The 19,268-nt window shown below is 35.8% G+C and overlaps 1 protein-coding gene across 1 annotated transcript in view; it reads right to left on the reverse strand.

Moving 5' to 3' along the window:
• The window catches only part of LOC128016558 (A disintegrin and metalloproteinase with thrombospondin motifs 7-like), a 104,112-nt gene that overhangs the window by 16,178 nt on the left and 68,666 nt on the right, over positions 1 to 19,268 (reverse strand). Inside the window, exons 15-23 of the mRNA XM_052601170.1 lie at positions 18,956 to 19,200; positions 17,663 to 17,810; positions 10,642 to 10,768; positions 10,300 to 10,513; positions 5,116 to 6,834; positions 4,499 to 4,651; positions 4,236 to 4,409; positions 2,276 to 2,422; positions 905 to 1,067 (exon numbers count right to left, since the gene is read on the reverse strand). Coding sequence (XP_052457130.1) covers positions 905 to 1,067; positions 2,276 to 2,422; positions 4,236 to 4,409; positions 4,499 to 4,651; positions 5,116 to 6,834; positions 10,300 to 10,513; positions 10,642 to 10,768; positions 17,663 to 17,810; positions 18,956 to 19,200 — 3,090 coding nt within the window. The remainder of the gene's footprint in view (positions 1 to 904; positions 1,068 to 2,275; positions 2,423 to 4,235; positions 4,410 to 4,498; positions 4,652 to 5,115; positions 6,835 to 10,299; positions 10,514 to 10,641; positions 10,769 to 17,662; positions 17,811 to 18,955; positions 19,201 to 19,268) is intronic.

Below are 19,268 nucleotides of genomic sequence, written 5' to 3' on the forward strand. Positions count from 1 at the left end.
CATTTTTTAATTTTGACTTTAGAGCTAAGATTCTTTAAGTTTTTTTTTTTTATCATCTTATTTGCCTTAGAATGCAACTCTGGTCCATGTGAAACTCTTGTTTCAGGTGAAATCTGTATGTGTTGTTCACTTTATATATCAGAATAATCACTGTCTGGTTGGACTGCGCACACAGGTTTCTTCTCTCCCCAGTGACCCATGACAAAAGAGCAACAATGAAGGAAGATTCAGGGGTCCGTAAATGGCACAGTCCTTAGCAACCAAACCAATCTAAATGTGCTGCACTTTATGGAGCTTTCAATAGCAAACCCAAAGAAAAGTGGATTTTTCTCCCTCTCTCAGTATGATTGCTTAGAAATGGAAGCCAATTTCTTTAAACCTAAAAATGTCATTAGTATTCATGCTGCCAGGTAACTGCAGTTCTAATAACGCACACCATATTTACCAGAGCATACTAAGTGTACAGATTTGTCCAAGTCATAGCAGAAGAAAAAAAAACCCTTTTGGCTATGGATGAAGTGTAATGTAAAAAAACATTGCTTCTTTCCTCAAAGACTGGAAACACTGTGGCTCTGTGGCATTTTCAACAAATGTCATTATTCAAAAGTTTTTACTTCTCCAATTCTGTCTGGTCCACACAGATTTTACACACAGAAATTTTCTTATTTAACTTCCACTTTAAACATTCTTATTAATATCAAATAACAAATGCTAAAATATCAGCTCATTTAAGTAATTGAAAAAAAAAAAAAGACAATTGCACCCTGAAGTTCTTCACATTTTAATTTAACTTTAATTCTACTACCTTAAATTCCCATTTGAATTCTACGTCATTTCAAGGTCAGTTTAAAAGGGAATCTCAATTAATGTGAATCCACGGTCGGTCTCACAAAGCACCACTCACCAAAGTGGGTGCTGTCACAGTCATGAATGTTACACTTCTTTGTGTTCTTTGGTCGAGGTTCATGATCACAATCTACATGCCCAGTTTCATCCTCTAGGTCAGCCTCAGTGTTGACACATTTGACCAGTCTGCGCTGAACACCTCCTCCACAGGATACTGAGCACTGTCAACAAACAACAGACAAGCATGTAAAACACCCATTACAGTTTCTCCAATTCATTCATTCTGGGCCAACTGCCCTTTAATTATCTTCCATCAGACAGCTCTGCACAAGAACCCATGACAACTGATTACTGTCTTTAAAGGAATCATATCCAAAAAAATTTTTAATCTATTTATTTTATCATAGTATTTTTTCAGTGTTTAGTAGATATGATGACATGCACTTCATATCATTAATCAGAATGAATCCCTAAATATTGCAATCCATTGCATGTCTTCCGAGCAAAACTTGTAGTGCATGGTTGCAATGTTCAGAACCAGAGAAAGCCACAGTGATAATGTCACCGGAGTTACCATGAGTTGTAATTTTTGCCTTGGTGACACAAAAAAAGAAAAAAGAAAGAAAGCTCACCTCCACTGCCCAGTTTGAAAGACATAAACATGCATGTTCATATGACGGAAAGGTGTTTTGAACTTGAATCGGACTATTTTGTCAGTCAGATTTAAGTTTTCACATATGAAGCCTGTATTAATAATACATTATAAGGGTATTCTTGAGGCATTATCATGAATGCATAATTAATTATATATATATAAAAAACGTTATAATATGTTGTACAATCTCATAAATTGTTTTCAGAAATTACCACAAAATATTCACTTTGTTCACATTATACATTCACATCATGAGAAGGAATGGAGTTTGTCTGCAGTTTCTTATTCTCTACCACCTTCCAGTTTTATGGTGCAGATTTCTCTCATTGTGCTGCTCTTATAAAACCAAACAGATGTTCTTGTGTATGAGCCAGGTTTGAATAGGGCAGGGTGAAATTTTACTTAAATTACAGTCTGTTTTTCACACAAAGTATTCCAGTGACACTGATTATATGGACTACTTCAATTAGTTATATAATAACTATCCTCTCATTTTTATTTATTTATTTGTACTGTAATTGTAAAGCATAAAGATAAAAACTATGTAGGTGTACTTACAAAATTTCTATTCAGATTAACGAAAAGTTTAACTCTTTAAGCAACACAGCAGTGAAAGTGAAAAGAACATTTTCGGTGGTTTTTCCCAATAAAATAGTTTTATTATTCACCAGAAAAAAGAATGATCACTTTTAAACAGATGGATTTGTATCTAGTGCAGAGACACACTGTCAAACTGGCTGACTTAAAATACTTCAAACTGAATGTGTCTCTCACCTGACCCCAGGATCCGGTAATCCACTGGTTGCATGGATGCACATTGCACGCCTGGATGTTTGTGGGCTGTAGGTCCTCATCACATTTCTCAGTTTCAGGGCAGGTGACCAGCCTCTGCTGCTTCCCACCTCCACACAGCTCTGAACACTGTGGGCATATAAGGTGTTAGACACAGAGATGAAGAGACTAGCGTGAAAATCAAGAAACAGACACAAAGAGCTGAGGAGGGAAGAGTGAAAACCAGCCTCTGAATTGTTATTATTTCTATTTTTATTATTATTATATATATTTTTTTTAATGATTCATACTTTTTATTTTCTTCAATGGGCAAACAATAAATTCAAATAACAAATACTTAAATATTTTTTAACCCTTTTCCCTACCCAAACAATGTGTAAGGTACAATTATATGTAGATTGCTATCATACACTAGATCCAATAAACACAAATGAAATAAACTTAAACTGAAAAGAAAAATAAAGCACAATAAAATATTTACATTCTTACACTGTCTCAACTCAAGAACTTTACTCAGAATTCTCAAGAAATCCCAAATATCTACCTCACCTTCTCTCGTAAATGTTTATTTTTTTCCAAGTAATCTATACAACATTTTCCCACACGCTGCCACCAATTCTGTTACGCATTCTTGGAAAGATGGTGAACCTACTGACCATCATCTCTTTATATCATAATACTTATTTAAATCCACTCTGTCATCTTAACATCAACAGTTAATAAAAGAAGACCTACAGTAAATACTTGGACAAAATGAAAAGCAGCATCCTGACACATATTGAATATAGTTATGAACCTTAGAGCAGGACCACAGAGCATGCATCAGATCTTCACTCTCACATCGCCAACATTCAGCAAGAGCAACCAAGTCTGAAAACTTTGATCATTGTCTAATAAAAACGATTTAATATTTGGAATTGTTTAAATCTTGACATTACTTTACAGTTTTGACAGATTTTAATCTAAGGTTTATCACTAAATGTACAATTAAAAAATTCTTACTCCTAACTATTTCTTTTTTAAGTGCAAAGTGGAAACTACACCCTACCTTGTCAAATAACCATCTGAAATATACTGAAACCTCAGTTGAAAATGTCCTCTACCATAAGTTGTTAGAACTATAGACAAAATGTATCCTCTTCTGTAGCTCGGCAACTTGTCCTAAAAATCCCACATAATAGATGTCTAAACTGTAAATATATATTAAAAAAAAGCATTTTATTAAGGCCAAAGGTTTGGGTTAATTGGTTGGACAATTTCAAAGTGTCAATTGTTATAAACATCCCCAAACTTCAAACTACCCTTCTCTATCCATTGTATTATTGGAAGGGGAGGTAAGATAGCTTGTTCAACATTAAACCAAGGTAGGGCCCTCTTGGATGGGAGGTACCAATGAGCCAAATGTCTCAGGCTGAAGGGATAATAATACAACAAAAGTTTGAAGGGCCCCAATTGTCAACTGGCTGTTGCAACTTTTTCATAAGCAAACCATGGGCACGTGTTATTCCAAAGAAATGACTTTGCAATATTTAAAAAAAGTTTGATAAGTTAACCAGAGGAATCTCTACTAGGATTGACTGATGTAAATCATAAATTTTCGAAGGCAGTTCATTTTAAAAACATTCACATTACCCCAAAGAGACACATTTAGTGATGACTAACTCCCTACATTGGTTTTAAAAAAATGCAGAAGTAACGGTTCTAAATTCACTCTTACTAAATGTTTCTGAGGAAAAAAAACCAAGGTATCTTATACCTTGTTTGGGCCACTGAAAAGGAGTGGGCTTCAGACTTTGACAAGTTAACTTTATAACCAGAAAGCTTAGAAAATTAATTGATAATCTTCAACAAACATAGCACTGACTTTGGAGGATTTGAGACAAACAACATGTCATTTGCATAAAACATCAATTAACCAGCCCCTAATTTTTTAATTACTTACCTGCCCCCAAGAGGATGTATACCACTCTAAACAGTTGTGGATGTTGCAGGGAATTCTGACAGGAGGTCTGGGGTAGGTGGCCTGGCAATGAAATGGCCGCAGTAACCTCTGATCTCGTGTATCATAACACAGAATCTCTCGGACCTTCACTCCTACACCACAATTCTTCGAACACTGCCAAATGATATATCAGGAGTAGCAACTTCCATAGTTTTTTTATTCATTGAAAAAGAATATGTTTAGCTACATATATGCACACTTACTTTACTCCAGTCTCCAATTTTCCATGCGGAGCAGGGTCGAAGGTAGCAGCGACGCGCTGGCACTGGCCTAGTAGGTAAGTCACAGTCATATTCATCACCAGTGCTGCAGGAGACTGACCTCCAGATGGCACCAAGCCCACAACTTGTTGAGCACTATCATACAAAATCATTTGCAGTATAAAGCACTGTTTACATTCAAATATGTATGCATAAAGTGCTTAAAGTGATTTATCCAAGTAGGACATGTTCCTGGAGAATCTCTCTAACTATTCAAATTTTAGAGTTAGGTTGAAAGTTAGAGGTTATGAGTTTCAACAACATTCTTGTAAACATAACATTTACCATTTTATGAAATCTTGTGTATGTGTGCACATGCATACACAGTCAGATTTAAGGTCAGATAGTTGTGCCATGTGATCCCTCATATCCATTTGTGTTGCTAGAATAACATGAAACAAATTTCATTACCTGAAAGTTAAAGTTATGTGTTTGTTCAAATCTGATGCTTTGGTGTCAGTATAATTCAAGGACTTTTATCATTGGGGCCGACTGCTGTTTCTCAGCCCATGCTGGTTTCATATCTAGTGAATGAGAGGAATGCATAATTAACTACTCACAGCACTCCAGTTGCCTTTTTCCCAGTGTGCAGGGGAGGCTGATGGGGAAATGGAAGGCATGACCAGCGCAGTAGGCATCAGAGGGTTAGAATGCACTGAATCCTCAATGCTAGTGCCCTGAGATGGCTGATCAGTAAGAGTAGAGAGAGTGTGATTCACCCTAGCAGGTCTCAGCTTTTGTGCAACAACAATCTTATTGTTGTCAATATTTGTCCAGTGAGGCAAGGGGACCGGAGTTCCCCAAGGTTCTATTCTAGGCCCATTAGTCTTTGTTGGTGTAATGGCTCTAGAATACCAACTTTGAGTCTTTGCTGCAGTTGTAGTGTCCGGAATCTTAGTTGGAGTGAAGAGTGGGGGCTCAAAATCATTGTCCATTTCTGTAGGAGGTAGAGCTATTATTCCAGCTGTTGAGGTCATGCTACTGTAATGTTTGATTGGGACAGAGGAAGTTGGAGAAGGAACATACTCTTGTGAAATGCTATCTGAGGTTGTAGTGAACTCCCTTACAGTAAGCCATGGTTCACTAGCCTTAGTGTAAATTGCTGGTTCGGTCAAAACTTGATATTTTCCAAAGTCATGACTTGTAGCACTGCTGAGAAGCTCCAACGGGTGAGAAGTTGCACTCTGTGTGACTGCTGGTGAGGCCGTACTCCATTGTAATGGAGTAGTGGGATTATGAACATGTCTGTTCTTATATGTTTCAAACTGAAACACATAATCTAAATGAGGTTTATAATTTAGAGTGCCATGGTGTGGTTCACTTTCACTTCCAGGATCACCTTCACCAAAATCCTCTTCATTCTCATCTTCAGTTATTGGCGTTTCAGTTTTGTCTTTTTGATTGCCTTTGTAATGGTCATGGTTATTTGAATTTCTGTTCAAATGTATATGTGGTTCAGGAGTTAAAAAGAAGTTTGGAACAATTTCATAAGATAATTTCTCCTTGTTTTGAGTGAACACATCTACAGGTAATGACAGGTTTCTTGTAACACTGGTGTCCTGACTTAAGCCAATATCAATGTCCTTCCTTGTGCTAAATAACTTGGTAGTGGCAGAGGATGGTTCAGTTGTTGTAATAACAGGGAGGAAATAGCCCTCAGCAAATAGCTCATTATTATTTTCGTCGAGTACATCTTTCTTTTGAAGTTCATGACCTTCAGTACCCTTGTTTGTAATGCTGTCAGAGCGCATAGTGGTGGGACTGTGTTGGTCCGCAATGGTGGATGGCGATGAGGTAGTTATAGGGACATCTGCCTCTGTCAGAGAAATGTCTCCATGTTTTATTCCTGAGTTATCAAACATATCATTTTCAGCTTTATCAAGGTCATACGACAGATCCTCATGGAACCTTATAAAATTATAGTCATAATAAAAATCATCAACTCGTAGATTTTTCACAATAGAATTGTCAGTGGACTTTTCAACATGACTATAATGTTGGAAGTTGTCTTCTATAATGTCATTGGGGTCAGCATTGCCCCTGGGCTGATTTCTAGTAGTACTGAAGTGGGCTATAACTTCTATCTCATTGAAAACTTCTTTGCTGGATGCTCCACTTCCTGACCAGTTGTTGCCAAATGTATCTAAGTTTATGGGGCAGTCCTGAAGATAGCATGGCATAGTTGAATTAGGCTTGGCTTTCGGATCACAGTCCACACCAGTATTCCAGCTGCAGGTCACGTCACGTGTCTGGAAACCAGCTCCACAGCTCACTGAACACTGTGGAAGAAGCAGTGCATAAGAGCTGTCAAAGTCAGAGAATTGTCTCACAATGATTTAAAAATAAAATGAGACAGTTTTGTATAGCAATGAGTTATACAAAACAGTTTTGTATATTGTTGTCCCATAAAACAAAATCAGATGTTTCTCTTATGAGAAAGCAAGGAATAATCATTGTGTATATTGTTTGCAGTATTGACAGCATTAGATGAATGTGGAGTTGAATGTTTTCTCTTTTCAAATATTGTACTATAGTGGTACAATAGCATATATGTTGAAAAAAAGATACAAGCTAAAAAAATAAATAAATTGTTAAAGCCTTCTTTCCACCGTTAAATTATATTTATGGTTTCATTAAAACATTACATTTGGTTTAATATTAATCTAAAGTATTTAATTCTCTGAAAGACAAAAAACATTAATACAGAAATGATTTAATATTAAGACCATACCATATATTACCAATACATTCCCTTAGACATAAGCCAAAATGTTACTTAAAGTTGATCTATATATTGGCTTTTTACCATTTAATTTCACCATAAACAAAAGCTAAACTGTCTATAATATGAAAGTAGAATATTCATTTAAGATGAAACTAAAACTAAAACATTCACTAAATATGCGTAGGCACAGATCTTTGCGTGAAATGTGCGTACGGACGTTTTCACGAATAAATCATGATTCATCAAAAACTTTCGTACTAAAATTTATTCTAAATGTACGAAAAGATTCAAGAACAACGTATACCACACGTACGCAATTATCATGTACAACAATATATATTTATATTTTAGAGGTCCAAACAACAATCACCTGATCTATCCTTATATAAACGGTGATTAATGTGTCTCATCTTGTGTTTAGAGGCATTGGAACACTTGGTACTGCTTAAAGACATCGCGGCGCGTGCTCTAAGGAGATAGCGCGTCTTTAGAGAGCGCACAGATATGTTCGCTGAGAGTGACGAATGGCTGTTCAGTCGCTTTAGGTTGCCCAGAGAAGTCCTCATTGATTTATGCAATTCACTGGAACCACACCTAAGCCACATCACCAACCGCTCTCACCCTATACCACCTTATCTCCAAGCCTGTGTTATAAATAGTGCTGTCAAAATTAGCGCGTTAACGCATTCGATTAATTTGAAATATTTTACGCGTTAAAAAAAAATAACGCAATTAACGCGGATGCAGTTTTTTTTTTTATTTCCAGTTGTGGCCTATGTGTGTTCAACGTGCAAAGAAATATGGATAAGACCAAGGAAGGACTTTTAGACGGAAAGTTTCAGTATAAAACTCTGCCGGATTACTCTTCAGTCTGCCACAAGAAACATTACTCTTCATTTAGTCTGCCACAAGAAACAGCAACATTAAAATCATGAACTCAAATGTCTTTGTTTAAAAAAAAAAAAAAACAATGACTCTAACAGTGCGTAAATCAGACCTTTCTGTAACGCTAACGTTAATAAGCTTAAACAAAAATAACGAAATAATTGTGTAGCGAGTATTTTTTTGTACACAGTGCCGCGAACTGTCAATCACTCCTGTACGCGTGCATCACTGTCCTCCTCGCAGCTGCAGCAACTTGCGCTCTCTCTCTTCATCAAGCTTTAAAACAAAAAGGGGACAAAAAGATCATATTGTCTTTGTGCATAGGCTATAGATTAATTACATAAATGAATATCTAAATTTGTGCCTTGCCGTCTACGGTATTTTTTTAGAACTTAGAAAAAAGATGCTGCAGCCAATGAACAGCCAGCGGGGGCGGCAGGACGACTCAACCTCCGCAGACAGTTTTTAATGTTTATCAGACAATAAATACTCAAGATTTTGCTTTAGTATAACTCACAACGAGTTTCACACACCTTCTCCGGCCATGTTGAGTTGTTGACACTTAACAGTGGGAAAAGCGACACATGCGCTATTCACTTGTATAACTTAAGGGTGAATGGGTAATGTAGTTTCTGCTCTGGGTGGGATGAATTAGGAAGCTTGCATTGTGAAGGGCGCTCTGAAAATCGGTAGTGCAGGTAAAAGATTAAAACCTCTATTAAAACAGATGTCCAAATGAGCGTACCGGTACGCTACAAGCACGTTCTGGGCGCACGGAGAGGTGGCGGTTCACTCAAGAGCTATATTTGGAAGTGGCGGTACTCAGTACCAGTGCGTACTGGCCCACTTAAAGCACTGGCAATGACTATACTTTGGAATTCTTTTGCAGTCCACTTAGAATTCAACATGGAAATCATTTTTGTTTTTTATTGGCATTGATTGTTTTGAAATTCAAATGGTACTTACATGCCTGTGTTTTTATTTCTGTAATAAATATGGCTTTCAAGCCAACAGTTAATTTGGAGGATATTGATGGTTTATTGCAGGTATGTTGTTTACATGAGAAAATCTGTGTTACAAGTTAAACAAAAATTCCAATAAACAATCATATTTTGAATTTAAATAGTTTCTTTGTCTTGAGTTTACATTAATTATTTACATTTTACATTTACATATCCAAAAAGTTTCAGTCTTTTAATTGCGATTAATCGCGATTAATCGCGATTAATCGCAATTAATTAAAAAAAATTGTGCGATTAATTAGTTAATTTTTTTTAATCGATTGACAGCACTAGTTATAACCCATGCTTCTTTTTTACCTGTGCCCATTATGCCAGTGGATACACTTTTAAATAACAAATTTTTCCTGGCTTCCACCTCCGACAGCAAAACCTCACGTTCATTATTGTTAAAGTTATTTTTCTTTGTCTTTTGTTTCGGTACCATAATTGTCTTTCTCTGTACAAGTGCCTCGTTGTGGAAAGCCCTTATATGGAGCTAGTTTGGGCGTGAATTATGCTAATTACTAACCTCGTGCACGCGGGCGCTCATTTAGAAGACTCCAAATTCACTAACAGAAGAACGAGTTTAAGAACAAGCTCATGTGCGTACGCACGTTTTGTGAATTAGGTGGAAAGTTCTCGTGAGAAGTTCAAATGTGCGTATGAATAAAAAAATTGTACGCAATTATTAGTGAATGAGACCCAGTGTTCGCCCAAATTTACTTACTATAGATAAATACATCTTTATAATGTCTACAATGTTTGTGTTGTGATATGCAAAGAAAAATACAAACAGGATGAAAAAAAAACCAGAATAATTTCTGCAGTGTTCTGCACATCAACACTATATTCAAATATTTTTTTCTTATCTATGAGGTATTCAAACCAGAAACCGTCATTTTAAATTTTTCAGTGTACAGTAGCAGATAATAACATGGTACAATGATATATACAATGGAACTGAAGGATTATCATATTCATGGACCATATTAATATTATGGTATGTTCTGTTAGTGCTGCTTAAATGCTAAGGCTGCACAGACAATCTCAGTAAAACCTTTCTTCACAGATCAGTCTGTATGCATTATGAACTATATGAATCATAATTATATATATTCATCACATATTCTCACCTCTGACCAGCTTCCAGTGGTCCAGTCAGCAGGACAGGACACATGTGTGTTGCAATGGACAATTGACTCAGGCTTAGGCAAGTGATAACACTCAGCCGGTTGAAGCGCTCGTTGCTCATCCAGCCCTAGGCTCCGAATACACAGCACTGTTCTCTTGCTAAGCCCAATGTCCCCACAGCTAGATGAGCACTTTTGCCACTCTCCAACCCACCATCTGATGACACAAAACATCACAGGAATATACTGCACATTTACTGCTCTGATGATTGCCTTTAAAAGTCAACTAGTGGACTGCTGCTGAAGGGTGTGTAAAGTATATGACTGTCCAGCAGTAAAACTCACATGGCAGGACATGCCCCCTTATTGCAGTTAGTCTGCTTGTCATCTGGCCTAGTTGATGGATCACAGTAATGTTCCTCAACAATTCCAGATGTTCTCTCCACGCAATGCACAACTTGCCTCTTTACACCTAAAAAAAGGAAAAAAAAAATGAAGAACAGCTGTTTACAAAAACCAGTGCACACAAGTATGCATTCAGCATCTGGCAATTTTCAGGCAATTAAACAAAGAGATAGCTGACAACTATACCACAGCCTGTCCTTCTTCATAAGCAAAAGACACACAAAAAAAGATATAAATATGTATACTACACACAATAAATGTCAAATAAATAAATGAATGAACTGTATTTACATTTCCATACAATTTAGTCCAAAGTTTTTCCATTCATTCAATTTCCATGGAAGAAAGAATTATGGCACTAAAGTTTAGTGTTAGCAGCATTTCAGTCTATTTTCACACAAAGATATGTGGAAGAGTGTGTTAAATACTACTAAAATACTACTAAACTCTAGAACATTCACTTCAAGATAAGTAATATATCTTCAGATTTTAATTTGGTTGCCATTTAGAGAGCAGCAGTGTATTTAATAATGCAGTTTTCCTTAAGAATACCAGCAAATGATCTTTTTGTGGTTTGTCGTATTCAGTGAACTGTGGAAATGAATGTGAGGAGACGACTATGCCGAACATAATACAATCTCAGCAGTCCTGTACTTCTAAAATGGAGATAGCAGGAAATCTACCTCAATTGCATCTTGCTACTGTCCCTTAGGAACTGAATTCACTCCAGAAGGAGGAAGGGTAATCCTTCTTGTGTACTCTCTTCTGCTAAAGTCAAGTCCTTGGGCTGATTTTGACCTTCATTTGACAGCTTGAGAATCAGAGTCTCCAACAGAGAGATGAAGGGACCCACAGTCCGGAGGCTTCACAGACTTCACAGGTGTTTGAAGAATGTTATCAGATAAACTCTCAAACAGATGGGATAAAGGGCCCTGGGGCCCAGGTGTCAGTCGGCACTGATTGGTGTGAACCTCAAAAGACACACACGGACATTAGGTGGCTAGTCCCATAGCTAAAGTTTGCAGAACACTTTTGAATGTTTATTTATTTGTATATAATATTGTCACCATAGTCTATTGTTATTAAAATCTTAAAACCTGCTATGCCCTATTGTCTATTTAGAAAGATTTTATGATAAAAAAACAAATAAAAAAAATAAAAGGTTTTCTTTAGTATTTGAACATAAATACATTGCTCATTTCCTAAAAATAAATCAAATATTTGATTAGTGGGAGCCTTTAATTTGAATTTAGGCAGACCAGGCTTTAATTCTGCTGCTATGATATAGAATAATTGATTTACCTGCTGTGCCAGACCAATTAAATGATGTCACTGGTTTGAGCACTTCAGTCAAATTAAAGATGAGCAGCGGGAAATTGCATCTAAAAATAATCATACTCACTAATACTCTTCAACACTTTTGAGACTGGTGCTATGATAGATTTTCATTTTCATCCTATTCTTACTTATTTCTTCTGTTGATGGCCAAAAACAATGTAATCAACAAGAATTAATACACTCTTTAAAAAAACAATCATCTAGTAATCGATTTTCAAGAGGAGCCACTTGACTAAATATTTAAATATAACAGAAGCATTTGCAATGGCTTTAAGAAGCACTATCTGACCCATCAGAGCCCTTATTCAACTTGTGATGTTCATTCCAATATCCAGACTCAGTTTAAACACCCATTTTCTATTAGGACTAAGTACTGAAATGATTAACAAACAAATGTGTTGTATGTGATTGGTTCAGCTACATAACTATTTTCTCCAAATAATTTCTACCCACTTTATCACACAGCCAAAAGGAATGATCACACATTTTCAGCTTGTTCTAGTAAATCTCATTCTTATGAACGCATGAAACAAGGATTTAAATGAGACATTTACCTTTTTTATTACCAAAAAAGATCATAGGGCTGCTTCCTGCAGAGTCAAACTGCATGCAAATCCTTAAGCCTCTGATGTTCGCAAATTTTTTTTAATTTTCTCAGATTAAATGTTTTTGACTGAGATACAAGAAACACAATATGCAGCAATATTAGTAGTTGTTCTTCTTAGTCATCCTTTCATAAGCAGATGAGGTCGGTTATGAGGATACATTTTGAGATTAAACAAAATAACAGCTTGTATTCAATAATTACACTTAGCAGTAATTTCACAGACTATGAAGGACACTGTAAAAACTTTAGAAGTACAGTACACTCAAACATTGAAGACAGTGACAATTACATTTATAACAGCAGCGCTAACTGGAAAAGATTGGCAGATTAACCCACCCACTGACCAAAGAAACTGTACCCACCTGTGATCCTTCGTTCAAATTAGTCACATTTTTAAAAGCCATGAAATATTCTCTGAATTCTTGATTAGAGAACAAGAAGTATAAAGTCCCCATTTTTTGCTGGAAATGCTTAAAGGCCATATTTTGTTCTTTACATATAAGGTCTTTTTTTCAGTGAATTTTATGAGTGAAAACACTGAAAATGTGCTGTTATTATTTTTCTTGACAGTCACTTTGCCTTTGCTTTTAAAACCAAAATTAAAGTGCTATTTATAGTGTATTCTGCACTGAAAAAAGAAACAGCCTTTGAACAATTAATTATTAAAAATAAAAAACAAAAAACAAATGGATATAAAGCATCTGGTACGTAATTTTATGTTAAATAACGCTGAACAGTTTTCACTAAATAAACTGACAGATTCATACATGTAGCAGACGCTTTTATCCAAAGCGACTTGCAGTGCATTCAGGCTTCACATTTTTTACCAATATGTGTTTTCCCTGGGAATTGAACCCATATAATGCACTGATAATACAACATTAGCCTATCTTATTGTACCAGAAATAAGAACAAAGAAACAGTTCAAAAGATTCACTTACAAAATTGAAGAAGATTTTGTTCATTTAAAATAACAAGGAACAGCAATTTTTCTGAAATGAAGTAGAGGGAAAAGTCTGATTTTATGATTTGCAATGTAGTGAAGAAAAAGAAAGTTTCATAAATACTAAATTAAAAAGCCAGACACATTAGCCTATTGCTTATTGTCTTTTAGTTATTATACAACTGCACACGACATGGCTTATAGAAACCAATAACATCTTCTGTAACTTTAAGTGTGTCTGGCTATATTATTTAAATGAAAAAGTCACTGATAAATTTTTTCATTTCCTTTCTCATACTATGGTGATATGAAGTAATCTCATTTCACAAACCATTTATTTCATAATTCTTTCCTTTATCTGAAGACCTGACCCTCCTGCTGAGGACATCAACTAATACATTTTTGTTTAAATGTCATGGGGCTGTTCGTGAGTTATTCTATAGGGAAATACAGGCTAAAATACAGGCTAATGTTTTTTTTTTAAATGTGTATTATAATGAAGGCTTTGTGAAACTGCACAGCTTTTTCAAATTGAATTTTTAGTTTTCGACACAAGAAAGTAGCAATCGACTGCATTACAACTTCTTTGTCAAGGGTAAAACAATAAAGATGCATTAACTTATTTGCATTGTGGTCATTGATTTTAGAAAATCCTTCTCATGTCGACAGTTTCAAATAGATTTGAACAACACATATTCCCTCCTACAATGACTACAAACACATTTCCTATCAAGAGCATTGAGCCAAACAGAGTAGGCATGGGGCGGAGTGACAGGTTCAGTCCCACCCCAGGTGCAACCCTGTCTCGTTCTGCAGGCTGAAACCAGGTGTACTTGTTCCGCTCTGTCCTGGAGCATGCACAGAAAGCCGCATACTTGTTCACCACCTAATGCGCTTTTAATAACTCTTTTTTTTTCTTTCAAACACATTCAGGGCTGTAGCTAGGCTATGCGTGGCCCAGGTGCAGGTTGTACCTGTAGGCACTACTTGAACAGACACCACTACATATCTATAATTATTTCAACACACAACCACAATCAAATCCCTAGAAGCTTGTGAACAGTTTTGTAGTGGCTACATCCAAGTCCTGCTAATTCACAAGCCAGCAAACTGTGACAGCAATGAGATTATGTTATTCAGTGTTAGGACGTGGGATTTCTCACTGACATTATTAATAGATTTGCTATTAGGCATCTTATTGTCACCTCCAACCTGCTTCACTTAGAAAAGGTGAAAAAACATATTCATCCCGATGATGTTAGTTACTATAGCAATTCTCAATGCAGCAGTTCAAAATGTCACAATTGTAGGTCCAACAACCAAACCAAATAGTAACTTACATTTACATTTAGTCATTTAGCAGATGCTTTTATCCAAAGCGACTTACAAATGAGGACAATGGAAGCAATCAAAATCAACAAAAGAGCAATGATCTATAAGTGCTATAACAAGTCTCAGTTAGCTTAAATGCAGTACACATAGCAAGGGCTTTTAAATAATATAATAAATAAAAAGAAAACAGATAGAATAGAAAAATAATGCAAGCTAGTCTTAGAGGTCTTTTTGCTTTTGTTAATTGTATAATTAATGAAAAGAAAACAGACAATACAAAAAAGATTAGCAGGCTAGTTGTTTTTTTTAAAAGAATAGAATTAGAATAGAGATTGCTAGAGTTAGAGGGTCAGATAAAGACGGAAAATATGTGTTTTAGCCTATTCTTAAGGATGGCTAAGGACTCAGCTGCTCGGACTGAGTTTGGGAGGTCATTTCACCAAGAGGGAACATTTAATTTAAAAGTCCGTAAAAGTGACTTTAAAGCAGGGGTGCTCAACCGTGCTCCTGGCGATCGACTGTCCTACAAAGTTTAGCTCCAATCCTAATCAAACACACCTGAAGCAACTAATTAAGGTTTTCAGGCTCACTTAAAAATTAAAGGCAGGTGTGTTTGATTAGGGTTGGAGCCAGACTTTGCAGGACAGTCGATCGCCAGGAACAGGGTTGGGCACCCCTGTTTTAAAGCATCCAAAACTTATGAGAAACGTGGATGTGTTACATTTCTAAAGCAAATAAAGCTCAAATTTTAACATAAACATGAAGAAACCATTACAACTTTCATTTCATTCAATTGCTCTGTTGATGCATACACATATTAAAGACTTTGGTTCAATTTAGAACCGATTTTTTTGCTTCATAAGACCTACAGTACAGACAAAAAGTTTGGAACACTTTCTCATTCGAAGAGTTTTCTTTGTTTTGATGACTATGGAAATTGTAGATTCACACTGAAGGCATCAAAACTAGGAATTAACACATGTGGAATTATATATGGAATTATATACATAACAAAAAAAGTGTGAAACAATTGAAAATAAGTCATATTCTAGGTTCTTCAAAGTAGCCACCTTTTACTTTGATCACTGCTTTGCACACTCTTGGCATTCTCTTGATGAGCTTCAAGAGGTAGTCACCTGAAATGGTCTTCCAACAGTCTTGAAGGAGTTCCCCGTCAAATAGCTCTTGATGCCTTCAGTGTGACTCTACAATTTTCATAGTCATGACAATAAAGGAAACTCTTTGAATGAGAAGGTGTGTCCAAACTTTTGGTCTGTACTGTATATCTTCAGGAGCCACAAGTATTAATATTTGTTACTTGATATTTTTTTTTTTTATTCTCATAAATATAAAACATAACCTAAAAATCTTTACTGTTCTACTGAGGAAAAAAAGTCATTTACATCTTTGAGGCCCTGAAGGTAAGTAAATTAACAGCAAATGTAAATTTTTTGGTGAACTATCCCTTTAATACTGGGATTCGGTACCCATAGTGACAATGTTATAATTATTTTCAGCAGCAAATTCATTCCACAGAAACTGAAACTATGCAAGAAACAAACTAAACTTCTGACAAAATCCCTGCTTCCAAATATGTGTCGTTTCCATAATAAAGTACTTCAAATCATTAAGCCATGGACATGGAGTACTCACAGTGAAGTTCCTTTTTATTCTTCATTTAGGGGTAAAAGGAAGTTTGAAATGGCTGCACAGCAGTATACTGTTAGCGAACATGCCTACACCAACCAATGCTCCTGAGACACGTCAATCACTATGAAGCAGCTCTCCAGTAATTTTGTTTTTACTCACGGATGTCTGACTTCGACTAACTCAACAGTGGAAACAAACCAGAGATTTTCACGTCAAAAAGTGCAGAGTCCCAGAGCACATCTGTTATGTAATAGTCAAAAAAGGTGTTTTCAGGCTAAACAAACTTTTCTGAAAAGCTCTCTTTGGCAAGCGGTTTTGAATTCTGAAACAAACTCCAAACAAACTTTGTTTTAGCTTGATTTTGTTCTAAATAATGTCACACCACTTTGTTTTCGCTTAAAGTATATTGGGACTGAACTCCATTCAAATTATATTTGGCCTGATTTTAAAATTACATCACACCAGTTCATTCTTTGTTTAGGTTGAAGCATATCAGGGCCTTTAAGATGGCTACATACACAATATTCATGAAATAGTGCGTGAACAATAAACATTAGGAATAACTTGATTAGGAAATGATTGATTACGAAAGGTCTTTTGTCTATTATCAATAATGTAGCAATGCATGAAAGCACACTCACACAGAAGCAACTTAAAAACCCAGGGAATTTGCATGACCAAACTAAATATGAGAAAACTTTTTTGCTCTCACACTAAGTTCCCTCACATGCAGATTCTGCACACAAAATTTCACAGAGCAATAGAATTTGTGACTGCATTTCTTATTAGATAGTCCAGTTATTCCACCATTATAGAAGTCCTGCTTTAAATCACGGTAAAGTTCATGTAGCATCAGTTGGTCCAATGTCTGCAAGAGAGCTTATTTATAGTCTGTTCGAGCTAGCTATAGAGCTAGACTGAACAAACAGGTCAACTATTTCCTGCACATGTCACCATTTCTATAATACAAAACTATATAAAAAAGTAAACCTACAGTTAATTAAAGTAAATTGGCAAATCAGTCAAGATTGGCTCTGCTTGTGTATGGGCATAGGTTTAAAGCAGAAGCATGCAATAAGATGACTCCTTACCAGTTCCACATGTGGTGCTACACTCAGTCCAAGCCCCATAAATCCATTGGAAATAAGAGACAACAGTGCCATTGTTGGAGTCAACAAGAGTGTCTCTGCTTATGGTGTACTCATACCTCACCCCTGGATTGGTCTCTTGAAAAAGCAGCTGAGAACATTGAGCACAGATTAAAGATACATTTTGACACAAGAACACGCAAACAACATACTTAGAATCTAGGGCAATGCCCATACTAAATGATATCAGGATTCTGTGAAACTGTATTGATACAGGTCCAGTTAATTAAGATGCAGTTTCTACAAATGAGCAAATTTATAAAGTTAAAAAAAAAAACCCTGTGAGTTAAATACTATAACTACCAGAAAAGTCGTTCTCTGGGGTTAATTTTCTCGTTTAATTTCACTCTTGTACATTACATTCTCCATCAAAAGTTATTGGTTATATGTCATAATATTATCAAAATCAAGAAGTTATTCATTGAGTACAGTACATTTGAAATATATAGAATATCAGATATAGAAACATTCTTTTAAGAAAACATTTCAATTACAATATTGTGATACATTGCAGCTTAATTGTGAAAAAATGTGCTTTCTTCCACATGGTATTAAAGAATATGGAGAGTGATAAGAGAACCATGCCTATAGTGTTAATTTATCCAAGTCTGCTAATGATTAAATTTGTGAATAAGCCTTTAATGCAATAAATACAATCATTAAATCCAATAAATCTTCAAACATATTTTGCTTTTTACACAAGGAATGGATAAAAAAAATCATACATTCATCTTTTGTTACTAAAAAAAGATCATAAAGTTACTTGCTGCTAAGTAGAACTTTATGCAAATCCTCGGGTTAAGCCTTTGATTTCACTTTCCTCGCCAGAACAGTTTTCTCAGTTCAAATATTTAGGAGGAGATAAAAAAATAGAAAAAAAAAGCAGAATTCCATACATTTATGGGTATATTTATTTTTAGATGTCTTTGCTAAAGCAGAGAAGGCTTTTTTCAGATAAATTTGAAGATTTAAGTATTCATAATAGGCCTGTTATCCATTATAGTGTTTGAAGCTGTCAATTTTTGTATATCTTTCCATGTAAGATGTTAAATTATAATGTTTATCATTTTAAGTCACTATTTAAACTCTAAACCAAATTCAATTCACTCAACTGTGACCTATAGTAGCTTAGCAGAGCACATTAGCAGGTGGCTCCGAAAAGAGACAGGCCAAACGCATCACATGTTAGATTCTGCTCATATGAAGTATCTGAGACTTTAGCATGGAACTGAGTACCTGAATCCATACTGGCTCCATGGTTGGTCCGGGGGAAGATAGGTTTTCCAGCTGCCCGGTCCTTTCATAAGTGAATACGGTTCCTGCTGCTTTATACTCGCCATTCCACTGGATCGTCCAGCCACCATTCAGGAAATATTTTTCAGGGTCATTACTACGTAATGCCAAGTAGTTCCCAGCCTCTGCGACTTCCTCAATATGGATGTCCCGGGCTCCTTCCGGAATTAGACCTATGTCTACATAGCCTGTGAGACAAAAATATACCATGATTTATTCAAACAAATAAACAAGAAAGAAAACAAACGTGCAATGT

The sequence above is a fragment of the Carassius gibelio genome, chromosome A7 (assembly GCF_023724105.1).
Source record: "Carassius gibelio isolate Cgi1373 ecotype wild population from Czech Republic chromosome A7, carGib1.2-hapl.c, whole genome shotgun sequence".
NCBI lineage: Eukaryota > Metazoa > Chordata > Actinopteri > Cypriniformes > Cyprinidae > Carassius > Carassius gibelio.